At 38.7% G+C, this 13123-nt stretch overlaps 1 protein-coding gene across 1 annotated transcript in view; it reads left to right on the top strand.

Moving 5' to 3' along the window:
• Nucleotides 1-13123, top strand: part of Galnt13 (polypeptide N-acetylgalactosaminyltransferase 13) — a 560314-nt gene that overhangs the window by 532348 nt on the left and 14843 nt on the right. The window contains exon 12 of the mRNA XM_046426955.2: nt 9231-9365. Coding sequence (XP_046282911.1) covers nt 9231-9365 — 135 coding nt within the window. The remainder of the gene's footprint in view (nt 1-9230; nt 9366-13123) is intronic.

Raw genomic sequence — 13123 nt, 5'->3', positions numbered from 1 at the left:
TAGGGCTCTATCTGAAGTGTGAGGAGTAAAGATTTGTTCCCAGGGTGTAGGCTCCCTATTTACCTTCTTATTGTTTCTTTTGCTGAGAAAAAACTTTTTAGTTTGAGTAAGTCCCATTTGTTGATTCTAGTTATTAACTTTTGTGCTATGGGTGTCCTATTGAGGAATTTGGAGCCCAACCCCACAGTAGGTAGATCGTAGCCAACTTTTTCTTCTATCAGACGGCGTGTCTCTGATTTGATATCAAGCTCCTTGATCCATTTTGAATTCACTTTTGTGCATGGCGAGAGAAAGGGATTCAGTTTCATTTTGTTGCATATGGATTTCCAGTTTTCCCAGCACCATTTGTTGAAGATGCTATCCTTCCTCCATTGCATGCTTTTAGCCCCTTTATCAAATATAAGATAGTTGTAGTTTTGTGGATTGGTTTCTGTGTCCTCTATTCTGTACCATTGGTCCACACGCCTGTTTTGGTACCAGTACCATGCTGTTTTTGTTACTATTGCTCTGTAGTATAGTTTGAAGTCTGGTATCGCTATACCGCCTGATTCACACTTCCTGCTTAGCATTGTTTTTGCAATTCTGGGTCGTTTATTTTTCCATATGAATTTCATGATTGCTTTCTCTATTTCTACAAGAAATGCCTTTGGGATTTTGATTGGCATTGCATTAAACCTATAGAGAACTTTTGGTAATATCGCCATTTTGATGATGTTAGTTCTGCCTATCCATGAACAGGGTATATTTTTCCATCTTCTAAGATCTTCTTCTATTTCTCTCTTTAGGGTTCTGTAGTTTTCATTGTATAAGTCTTTCACCTCTTTTGTTAGGTTGATTCCCAAGTATTTTATTTTTTTGAAGATATTGTGAATGGAGTGGTTGTCCTCATTTCCATTTCAGAGGATTTGTCGCTGATATACAGGAATGCCTTTGATTTATGCGTGTTGATTTTATATCCTGCCACTTTGCTGAATTCATTTATTAGCTCTAATAGTTTCTTTGTAGAGCCTTTTGGGTCTGCTAGGTATAGAATCATATCATCTGCAAATAGTGATAATTTAAGTTCTTCTTTTCCTATTTTTATGCCTTTAATTTCTTTTGTCTGTCTAATTGCTCTGGCCAGTGTTTCGAGAACTATGTTGAACAGAAGTGGAGAGAGAGGGCATCCCTGTCTTGTTCCAGATTTTAGAGGGAATGCCTTCAATTTTTCTCCATTCAGAATGATGCTAGCCTGAGGCTTAGCATAGATTGCTTTTACAATATTGAGGTATGTTCCTGTTATCCCTAGTTTTTCTAGAGTTTTGAACATAAAGGGATGCTGTACTTTGTCGAATGCTTTTTCCGCATCTACCGAGATGATCATATGGTTCTTATTTTTAAGTCTATTGATGTGGTGAATAACATTTATTGATTTCCATATATTGAACCAGCCTTGCATCCCAGGGATGAATCCTACTTGATCATGGTGTACAATTTTTTTGATATGTTTTTGTATCCGATTCGCCAGAATTTTATTGAGGATTTTTGCATCTAGGTTCATTAGAGATATTGGTCTGTAGTTTTCTTTCTTTGAAGTGTCTTTGTCTGGTTTAGGTATCAGGGTGATGTTGGCCTCATAGAATGAATTTGGAAGTTCTCCCTCCTTTTCTATTTCCTGAAGTAGCTTGAAAAGTATTGGTATTAGTTCTTCTTTAAAGGTTTTGTAAAATTCTGCTGTATACCCATCCGGTCCTGGGCTTTTCTTAGTTGGTAGTCTTTTTATGGTTTCTTCTATTTCCTCAATTGATATTGGTCTGTTTAGGTTTTCTATATCCTCCTGACTCAATCTGGGCAGATCATATGACTTAAGAAATTTATCTATGCCTTCACTATCTTCTAATTTATTGGAGTATAAGGATTCAAAATAGTTTTTGATTATCTTCTGTATTTCTGAAGTGTCTGTTGTGATATTGCCTTTTTCATCCCGTATGCTAGTAATTTGAGTTCTCTCTCTTCTTCTCTTCGCTAGCATGGCTAAGGGTCTGTCGATTTTGTTTATTTTTTCAAAGAACCAACTTTTAGTTTTGTCAATTTTTTCAATTGTTTCTTTTGTTTCGATTTCATTAATTTCAGCTCTGATTTTAATTATTTCTTGCCTTCTACTTCTTTTGCTGTTGTTTTGCTCTTCTTTTTCAAGGATTTTGAGATGAAGTATGAGATCATTTATTTGTTGGTTTTTTCTTTTTTTAAGGAATGAACTCCAAGCAATGAATTTTCCTCTTAGAACTGCTTTCAATGTGTCCCATAGATTCTGATATGTTGTGTCTGTGTTTTCATTTATCTCTAAGAATTTTTTAATTTCCTCCTTGATGTCTTCTATAACCCATTGATCATTCAGTAACCTATTGTTCATTCTCCAAGTGATGTATGCTTTTTCCTTCCTTCTTTTATCATTGATTTTCAGTTTCATTCCATTATGATCAGATAAGATGGATGGTATTAGCTCTACTCCTTTATATTGTCTAAGAGTTTCCCTGTGACATAATATATGATCTATTTTTGAGAAGGATCCATGTGCTGCTGAGAAAAAAGTGTAACTGCTTGATGTTGGGTGGTATACTCTATATATGTCAATTAGGTCTAGGTTATTAATTGTGTTATTGAGTTCTATAGTTTCCTTATTCAACTTTTGTTTGGAAGATCTGCCCAGTGGCGAGAGAGGTGTGTTGAAGTCTCCCATGATTATGGTATGGTGGTCTATTAGACTCTTGATCTTGAGAAGAGTTTGTTTGACAAACATAGCTGCACCATTGTTTGGGGCATAAATATTTATGATTGTTATGTCTTGTTGGTGTATGGTTCCCTTAAGCAGTATGTAGTGTCCCTCTTTATCCCTTTTGATTAACTTTGGCTTGAAATCTATTTTATTTGATATGAGTATGGACACTCCTGCTTGTTTCCGAAGTCCATATGAGTGATATGATTTTTCCCAACCTTTCACCTTCAGCCTATGTATGTCTTTTCCTATCAAATGCATCTCCTGTAGGCAGCATATTGTTGGGTCTTGTTTTGTGATCCATTCTACTAGCCTGTGTCTCTTAATTGGTGAGTTTAAGCCATTAACATTTAGGGTTATTATTGAGATATGGGTTGTTCTTCCAGCCATATTTGTTTATTTCTGTTACTAAACAAGGTTTGTTTTCCTCTTTGATTATTTTCCCCCCCTTTACTGTCCTACCTCCCACTGTTGGTTTTCATTGTTATTTTCCATTTCCTCTTTCTGTAATGCTTTGGCGAGGATGTTTTGAAGAGATGGTTTTCTAGCTGCGAATTCTTTAAACTTTTGTTTATCGTGGAAGGTTTTAATTTCATCTTCCATGTTGAAGCTTAATTTCGCTGGATACACAATTCTTGGTTGGAACCCATTTTCTTTCAGTGTTTGAAATATGTTATTCCAGGATCTTCTAGCTTTCAGAGTCTGTGTTGAAAGATCAGCTGTTATCCTGATTGGCTTACCCCTAAATGTAATCTGCTTCCTTTCTCTTGTAGCTTTTAAAATTCTCTCCTTATTCTGTATGTTGGGCATCTTCATTATAATGTGTCTAGGTGTGGATCTCTTATGATTTTGCACATTCGGCGTCCTGTAGACTTCTAGAATTTGGGATTCTGTCTCATTCTTCAAGTCTGGGAAGTTTTCTCGTATTATTTCATTGAATAGACTGCTCATTCCTTTGGTTTGGAGCTCTGTACCTTCCTGTATCCCAATGACTCTTAAGTTTGGTCTCTTAATGTTATCCCATATTTCTTGGATGTTCTGCTCATGGTTTCTTAACAGTCTTGCTGAGCTGTCTATGTTCTTTTCCAGTTGAAATACTTTGTCTTCATTGTCTGATGTTCTATCTTCTAAGTGTTCTACTCTGCTGGTAGTATTCTCCATTGAGTTTTTAAGTTGGTTTATTGCTTCCTGCATTTCTAGGATTTCTGTTTGTTTGTTTTTTATAACCTCTATCTCCCTGTATAGTTGATCCTTTGCTTCTTGGATTTGTTTGCGTAATTCATTGTCGAAGTGATCTTTCATTGTCTGATTTTGCTGTTTAATGTCTTCCTTGATACTCCAGATCATCTGAAGCATGTATATCCTGAATTCTTTATCTGACATTCCATCTGCTGCAGCTGTTACCTCTTCTAAAGTTGCGTTGACCTGCATTGCTTGTGGTCCTTTCTTTCCTTGTCTTTTCATACTGCTTGCGTATCTTTCCTACAGGCGCGGGCGGCGGCTCTGCTCTCTCCTTATTCCAATTGGGGTGTCATGGCTACCACGCCGGCAGGTCACTGGGCCTGTTCTGGGCGCTGGCGGCGGCTCTGTTCTGCCCCTACTCCAATTGGGGTGACGAGTGTACCACGCCGGCAGGCCACCGGGCCTGATCCGCCGGTCGGTTGCAGGTTTGGCTACCCTGCAGGCGCGGGCGGCGGCTCTACTCTGCCCCTACTCCAAATGGGGTGATGTGTCTGTCATACCGGCAGGCCACTGGGCCTGTCCCGCTGGTCGGTCGCAGATCTGCCCACCTTTCGGGCACAGGTGGAGGCTCTGCTCTGTCCCTACTCCAATTGGGGTGTCGTGACTACCCCGCCTGCAGGACACTGGGCCTGTTCCTGGCACAGGCGGCGACTCTGCTCTGCCCCTACTCCAATTAGGGTGGTGTGTGTACCACGCCGGCAGGCTCCTGGGCCTGATCCGCCGGTCTGTTGCAGGTCTGCCTACCTTGGAGGCGCGGGCGGCGGATCTGCCCTGCCCCTCCTACCACGCCTGCGGACCCCTGGGCCTGATCTGCAGGTTGGTCACAGGTCTGCTCACCCTGCGGGCACGGGTGGCGGTTCCGCTCCGCCCCCACTCCAATTGGGGTCACGTGACCACCACACCGGCAGGGCCTGATCCGGGCGTGGGAGAAGGATCTGCTCTGCCCCTACTCCAGTTGGGGTGACGTGTGTACCACACTGGCAGGCCACTGGGCCTGACCCGCCAGGCTGTCACAGGTCTGTTTACCTTGGAAGCGCGAACAGCGGCTCTGCCTTGCCCCTCCTACCATGCCCATGTACCACTGGGTCGCGGTCTGCCCACCTTGCGGGTGCGGGTGGCGGCTCCGCTCCGCCCCCTCTCCAATTGGGGTCACGCGGTCACCACACTGGCGAGCCGCTGGGCCTGCTCCGGGCGCTGGCGGTGGCCCGGCTCCTCCCCTCTGGCTCAATGACAAATTGAGGAGACTCGGGTGTCTGTGCCTCACCCCCCCTACCAGGAGACCAACTGTTTATGTCGCCGCTGGTATTGATGAAGTTCTCTCCTCCGCCGCTTTCTGATGACATCAGATCTCTGCCATGTTGGTATCCTATGCGAATGGCAGCATTTCGTTCCCCTTGCCGGGCAACCAAAGCAACGGGTGAGTCCTGACCGGCCCTCAGCAGGACCCGGACCGAGAAGCAGTTTCCGCGGGCTCCTAGCCCCGGGCCAGGGAAGTTCCGGGAGCCAGAACTCGGCCGCTCCGTGCTCAGTGTAAGCTCCTATAAGTGTAGGCTCCAAGAAGCAGTCCCCGCGGGCTCAGTTCCGGGAGCCGGAATTCGGCCGCTTAGTGTTTGGTGTATGCTCTGATAGGAGCAGGGTCCAAGAAGCAGCCTCCGCAGGCTCCGCAGCCCTGGGCCAGGGCGGTTCCGGGACGGTTCCGGGAGCCGGAACTCGGCCGCCCCGCGCTCGGTGTTCGCTCCGATAAGATCAGGTTCTAAGAAGCACCCAGGCACTGAACCCTAGCAATCTGTCTGCAAGCCGCAGGCGAATGGCAGCCTGAAATTACCTGTTCTATGGCTGAATGAGCTGAGGTCAGTCGAAAACAGGGATGGTGACGTCAGCTTTCCAACATGGTGGCTGCTGGCCTCCTCTGTGGTCTGACCGGTGTGGAGAACCGAGATGGACCGCTTCCTTCCCCCGTCTTGAACCAAGAATTCAGCCCTGAGTACGGTGCTTGCACGGCTGGCAGAAACTGCAGCGCTGTATCCCTGCGTCGCTATCTCCTCGTTTCCCAGTGCGCGCTGCAGACTCTAGCCGCGGGGCGGTTTGCTGAATAAGCAGTGTTACCCTCCGTGCGACAAACCTCTGGCGTTTGAGTCCCCGTAGCCGATCCTCGTGCGATGGAAATCCTTCCTCCAGGTTCTGGAGCACCCCACTATTGCTGGAAATTCCTAACAAGATAGCCTTTAGCCATCCTGACTTGTCATACTCCCACACAGTGAAGCAGCACACGGGGGCAATGCACTCCCCTCGCCGCCATCTTCCTTCCCCCTCAGTGTTTGGCTTTAAAATATTTTATCTTATGTTATGGTTGAGCATAGAGGTTCAACTACAGTAGCAGGAGAGCCAACTGGGCAGGTTCTGAACTGGGATTCACACATACTAGGAGTACTGAGACAAGCAACAGACCCTGGGTATGGGGAACAGTTGCTTCTCACAAAATCTAGCCACATATTTGGGGTTGTCTCCAAGGTATGAGGAACTCAGAAGTGGTGAATCTAGAGGGACAAAATATGTGGGTGGGATGGTACTAGTTGAAAGTTTCAGGAAAGTCTGTCATCAGGATTAAAACCATTTCCTCAGGACTGTGGGCATGGCCGTAGGGCGGTCACAGACTGGCCAGAGCAAACCCTGCAACTTATTGAGTACTGGATATATCATCAAAGCAGGGATCCACATACAAGTCCACACCTGGGAATAGCTCCAGGATTGGAATAATAACAAATATTAGTTACTGAATGCTTTCCGTGTACCAGGACCTTGCAAGCATTCTGTGTGTATTGTTTCACTACATCCAAAGTTGAATCCCATGAACCTCTATAGTCAGGGTCACTTAAAAAACACAAAAGTGGCAATTATGATTAAAAAGACAATCAAAAATAAAGAAATCAGATCAAACCTTATCATTTCAAGATCAAATCAAGAAGGAAAGTTATATACTAACATGCACCGACTATTAATATAGAGGGTAAAATAACCATCACAGAAACAATCAAGCATAAAAATGAGATACGAAACCAAATTATTCTCAGTTATGAAACCAAATTATTCCCAATTTTATAGGAAATAACGTCAGGGGAAAAAACCTAAATCATTACTTACAGATTTATATTTTTCATAAAAGCTACTTATATGCCAAGTATTTCACCAATGGTTAATTTTCTTTCAATTTCAAACAACTAAGAAAGATAATTTCAGGTAGATGATAGATAGATAGATAGATAGATAGATAGATAGATAGATAGAGGCTCAGAAAACATTTTACAAACATATCATTCTTGAATGTAAAATACTTTAGATAGCTACTAGTTCACCAAAGAATGCATCAAAATTAGAATTCAGGAACAAAGAATGTGACAGACTGCTCTAGAGATATCTCAAAAGGTAGTTTCCAAATTGTCACAGAGGCTTGAAGATAATCCATGCTGATACCATTATCATGCATGTTGTAAGAGACTTGAATGTGGGTGGTCTGAGGTCTCTTTTGGTGTCATGTCTCTACAATTAAATGACAGCAATTTCAATGTGGAAGGTTTTCCTTTAGTATTGAAATAATGCTACAATGAGCAAAAATTTTTCTCTAGATCTTTCTCTCCCTCAGTTTATGATTCACTACTAGACTCAATTATTTAATTAAATAATATTATAATTGTGTTTTTAAAAATAATGTTTGAGAAGAATACAGGCTTATCTTTGTTTTTTTTTCCTTTTATTGTTCTTCTGGTTACTTGATGTTTTTCATTAAAATATGAACATGAAGAAGTAATAAAGATGGGACTTTTCTAAATTATATACACAAAATCCATGATATATTTATGTAATCTATTAAACTAGCATAACATACCTCTCAAATGTTTATACTGTTGAATAAAATGTATAACCCTCGTGAAAAATCTTTTTTCAGAGGTGGACTTAATCTTTTTTTTAAGGTTGTTCGTGGTAACAGTCTGGACTTGCAGCTTCCTCTCACAACTTCTTGTGACTTTTGGAGAAACTGAGTAGCAATATGTGGAGGGAATCCTTCCAAGATCAACTTGTTCAGTTTATAGACAAGGGATCTGAAGTTGATGAATTGTTCCTAGAGCTGACTTCCTCAAATTTCCTCAGTCTGCCCTGAGATGACCTTTTCCATTACACTCCCTCTGGCATTGCTAAGAAAAAAGAAAGAAATCCACCAACACTGAACCACACTTACCATAGCAAAAGGAAGAAAACAAATTTTATGATTATTTCATAATAAGCTTCATGAAACTTTAATAGCCAATGTTATAAATAAATTAACTGTACTAAGCACAAACTAACAAAAATTATTATAATTTGTATTTGAATTCTCTAACAATGAGGCCATGATGCATCTTGGCATTTTCTGGATTTTTTGAGACCTGATAGAGTTACCCTTAGCAAAAACCACCATAAGAAAGATAAGTATAAGACCCTGTTGTTAATGAAATCTTTGAAGAAGATAATCCTATAACCATCAGAAATCCATTGACAAGCTAGGTGTCATGGTGCAGCCTGTAAACCCAGTGGCTCAGGAGGCTGAGGCAGGAGGATCATAAGTTCAAAGCCAACCTCAGCAACTAGTGAGACCCTAAGCAACTTAGCAAGACTGTGTCTCAAAATAAACAATACAAAGGGCTGGGGAATGTGGCTCAGTGGCTAAGCAACCTAGGAGTCCAATTCCCAGTAGGAAAAAAAAAAAAAAAAAACAAGAAACCCACTAACAAGATTTAGTAAAATTCACACAATGTTTTATGTTATGGAAAGAAAGGTTTAAATTTCTAGATTAAAAAATACCATTCTCTAGAGTTGAATTGGTCATAACGTGGTAGGAACAAGGACTGCTCTTTATTGAGCTCCACACAGTTTACAAAGTTTGTTTTATTTAATCTTTTGTAAATTTTGTAACAAAAATAGTATACAGGACATAAAGTGACAGCAAATAATAAGTGTTTATTAATTTAATTTGTTAAATTGAGGCTTTACCAAAATCCTATGAAAGAAATGGCATTGTCCCTATTTTGTAGTTGAGGAAAAAGATGGAAATGAACCAGCTTTCTCAAGATCACATAACAGAAATCATTTGAAAACACAAATGTAACTGACGTAACAGTTTTCACATATGGGATCGTATTATGTTGTGACTTTTTATAAAGTAGATACTATTTTATTGGCTGAATTTTTTTATTTTCAGGTATTTTCTTATACAGCCGACAAAGAAATCCGAACTGATGACTTATGCTTGGATGTGTCCAGACTCAACGGACCTGTAATCATGCTAAAGTGCCACCACATGAGAGGAAATCAACTATGGGAATACGATGCTGAGGTAGAGTATTTTCCCTAACTTCTTAATTAATGCTTAAGGTCAGTTACATATTTTTAAAATGTTAATCCTACTCTTTTGTTTTTCTGCATTGGAAGAATTATATTCCAACCATTCATGCTCAGATGTGATGACATTAGGAGGGCATATCATATAAGTAGGCTTTAGTTAAACTGGTCCATTAGTATGAAACATGAATAATCATTGTTATATGCTTAAAATATGTGATCTCCATGTAAATGTCCAATATAAATTAGGCCAGGGGCGAGCTATACTTATCTGAGAGGTACATATGAAGATGTTCGTATAGCACAATTTGACAATATGTTCTTATTTTCAATTTTTTTAATCTTGCACCATTGTAATCCCTGATATGTTTACTATTATAAAGAATATGGCAAAGAATTCTTTGCTATTTAACATAGAAAATGTTTTCCAGAATTTGATAAACCAGTTTGTCATATAATAAGCCAATATAGCGCACCTTTCTGATAGAGAAGAAAGTAGAGAAAAAACAAAATTATTGATGGGAATTTATAGCTAGGCAATGTGTAAAAATCAGTTCAGCCATCAGATGGAGCTAATAAAAAAGAAATATTTTCTTCAACATAAGGAAGCAGCCTCAGAAACAGATTCAGTACTTTCATTTCCCTTTGCTTAGCAAAATGAATTTGTCATACGTGTCACATTTTCAACATTATTAATTGGTCACTGATGTATTTTAAAGAAGAACTGAACTTTATTTTACAAGATAAATAATATAGTAGAGATAAATGGGTCTCACAGATGCAGTGTTCCATATAAGCTTAAAATATTCTGCAATAAAAATATTTAAAAAACAATCTATAGAGTTTTCAGTATTGTTGATATTTTAAACCGGGTCTTCTTTTGAAAACTTTTTGAGTGCCATTCTAATTTGCATGACTTTATGTTTCCTAAGATGAATATCAGGAAAACTGACTGAATTTGTATGGGATTTAAAACTGGTTATATAGGATTAATTCTGGCCTGAAATTTATATAATGTTACTAGTCTCTTGGGACAAAAATTCTTCTGGGACATAATTAAGGACAAACATCGAGATTCCTTTCTGTGTTGTGGCAATGTGTTCTATTGATACTCCTTGCCTGTCAGTATCTTATTCACCTTCTTTGGTCACCATTCTTTTTATCTTCAACTATTATCTGTTATCACTGTTCTTTACATTAAAGCTAGAGAAGACTTTTTCCTCTACTAAAAAAGTATCTAAATCTAAACTCTTAAATCAGTGCACTACCTCTTCTATGAGGAGAAGGAAAGACAAATGTACAGAAAAAGTAGAAATCCTAAAGTAACATTTATTTTTAAATAAAACATTTTATTGTTGATGCTTAGTTTCTTTCAAATGCCAGAAATTTGTTTGGCTTGTACCAAAAGTAAGAGACTATAGCATAAATTTATTCAGATAGGGGAATGATAATTAATTTTGATAAGATATAGCACAATCAAATTTCAGAATACCACTTTTAGTCTTCAAACTTTTCTGTACCTCTTGAGTGAACAATGACTTCTATACTTATAACTGAAGTTGCTTCATTTCTAAAGTAATTCCTGTTAGTAGTTAAGTGTAAACTTTTTTAAAGTGTATATATTCTGTCAGTAACAATGTTGTTGAATGCTAAGGAAGTTTACAAGACAAGTAAAAAGTATGGCTTCATCTAAGATTAAAAAAAAATGTTCTTTTTTTGAAAATTTACCCTTTTGGATGATTAGCAGTTATCTGTTGTATTTCAGAGCACTGTAAAATTTCAAGCCACATTAACTTTGCTTTTAGAATATACACACGCAAGCTTATAATGTGCCATAAATGTTAAGAAATTTCATTTTAAATAAGTAATCTGATCACGTTACATACAAATAAGTGTCAGAATTTAATTTACTCTCCTATATGTTTATATACTTTGAAAATTATATTGTACAACTTGTCTAATGTCATCACTTTGCCAAATTTTTAGAAATAAGTAAATCATATTGTAGAGAATCACCTGAGAATAGAACAATGATAGGAATAATGCCCTGCCTTTTCAAAATTTCAAGTTTGAAATTTGATTTTATGTGTCAGAAGTCATTTAAAAAGAGTTAGTTTCCAACAAAATTGAAATAAAACATTTATTTTTTTATGGTTTCCTTTAATTTTAAGTTTCATGTTTAGAGTCCCTTTAGTCCACTTAACAGTCCCTATACTTGCTACCCAGAGGGTGGTTCTAGGATCAGTGGCATGCATCACCTGGGAACTTATTAGAAAAATAGAATGTGAGAACTGTGCTTGACACCCTAAGTCCAAATCTCTATTTTAACAATCTCCATTAAAGTTTGGTCTAGACAGTGCCAAATATCTATGAACTTCCCGTGGTGTTTTATGTGCTGTTGGAAATTATTGCAAACTTGGGGGGGGGGGGGACCATGAATGCACTTTGGAAAATGCAAGGCTTCCAGGGGGTCTAAGGGAGAGAAAGGAAGCAAAGGGCGAGAGGTGCTGGGATGTGAATGAGTCATTGCTCTGTAGCTCTAGTCTTCAGAGTGGAAAATGGGTGAGAGCTGCTCACCGATTCTTCAGTTCTTTATCCTTTGCTAGCAAGGGCAAAATTATTATTCTTTGAGAAACCTCTGAGGTCATGCAGTTTCAAGGCAGAATAAAAATTGGTGGAGTTCACAGAATTACAGAGCTGAAACGTACCTTAAAGTTCTCTTCTTCCAACCTTTATCAGGAGAAAGCTAAAGCACAAAGATTACCCTGCTAGCAGCAGAGCTAGGATTTAGGTTCTAATAAAGTTTTCAAAGAAGCTAGTTATCAGTACAGTTTTGAATCTTACAGTGTGAACAGCTGAAAGATTCCATCACCTTATCTCCTATACTCCTTTCAGTCTTAGAAAGGAAAGTCATAAATAGGAGCAGAATTGTTGAAATATCCAGAGACAAATGGAAACAGTGTCATGAGCCCTGAAAACATGGAGTCTATCCAGCTGCTTCAGAATAGAGTTAACCGAGTGCTATATAATTTTATCTGTTTTCTTATACAATTGAATGGTCTTATAAGATTGAGCTTTTTATGCTCTGTGTTTATCATATTAATAAACTGGAGCATAGAATAAATATTGGCTAAGTTTGCACACTCAGATTTCTGGTATTTAATCTAGCAATTTTTCTACTGTACTACATTATTTCTCAAGGTAATTGAAAAACTATAAATAACTAGAGGCTCCCAATGGTGAAGATCTAATAAGCTAAATGTACAGTATTGTAAATAAGATAATCAAATGTTAACAGTTATTTGCAGTACCAAATTTTGTTCACATAAGATTTCTCCTTTTCTTAATAATAGGAAAATTATTCTTCGATAAATATGGTCTATTTAGATAAACAGTCATGAAACTACTCTGACACTATGGTCTAATGCTTGCACACTTTAGTTACTCATATTCTGAATATAATTAATGTTCAGTTGCTTTCCTTTCAATTAAATGAAATAAGCTTGTGTTTATAATAAATGCATACTGTTGATTTACTCTGATTTGAAATATAGAATTTCTCACTTTCCTAACTCAACATTTCTCTTTTGTTGTTGTGTTTTTCTGGTATTTTGTGGTTCTGGAGATTCAAACCCAGGGCTTTACACATGCTGGGCAAATACTGTACCACTGAACTACATAGTCAGCCAATAACTAAATATTTCTTAAATAGCACAATTATAAACTTAACTTGCTGTCTGTCACTTTTTACCT

This window comes from Marmota monax, unplaced genomic scaffold (genome assembly GCF_021218885.2).
Source record: "Marmota monax isolate L192 unplaced genomic scaffold, Marmota_monax_Labrador192_F-V1.1 WCK01_AAM20220418_F8-fsc00048, whole genome shotgun sequence".
Lineage (NCBI taxonomy): Eukaryota > Metazoa > Chordata > Mammalia > Rodentia > Sciuridae > Marmota > Marmota monax.
The sequence above is the reverse complement of the archived record's forward strand: the minus strand, read 5'-3'. Positions and strand labels throughout refer to the sequence as shown.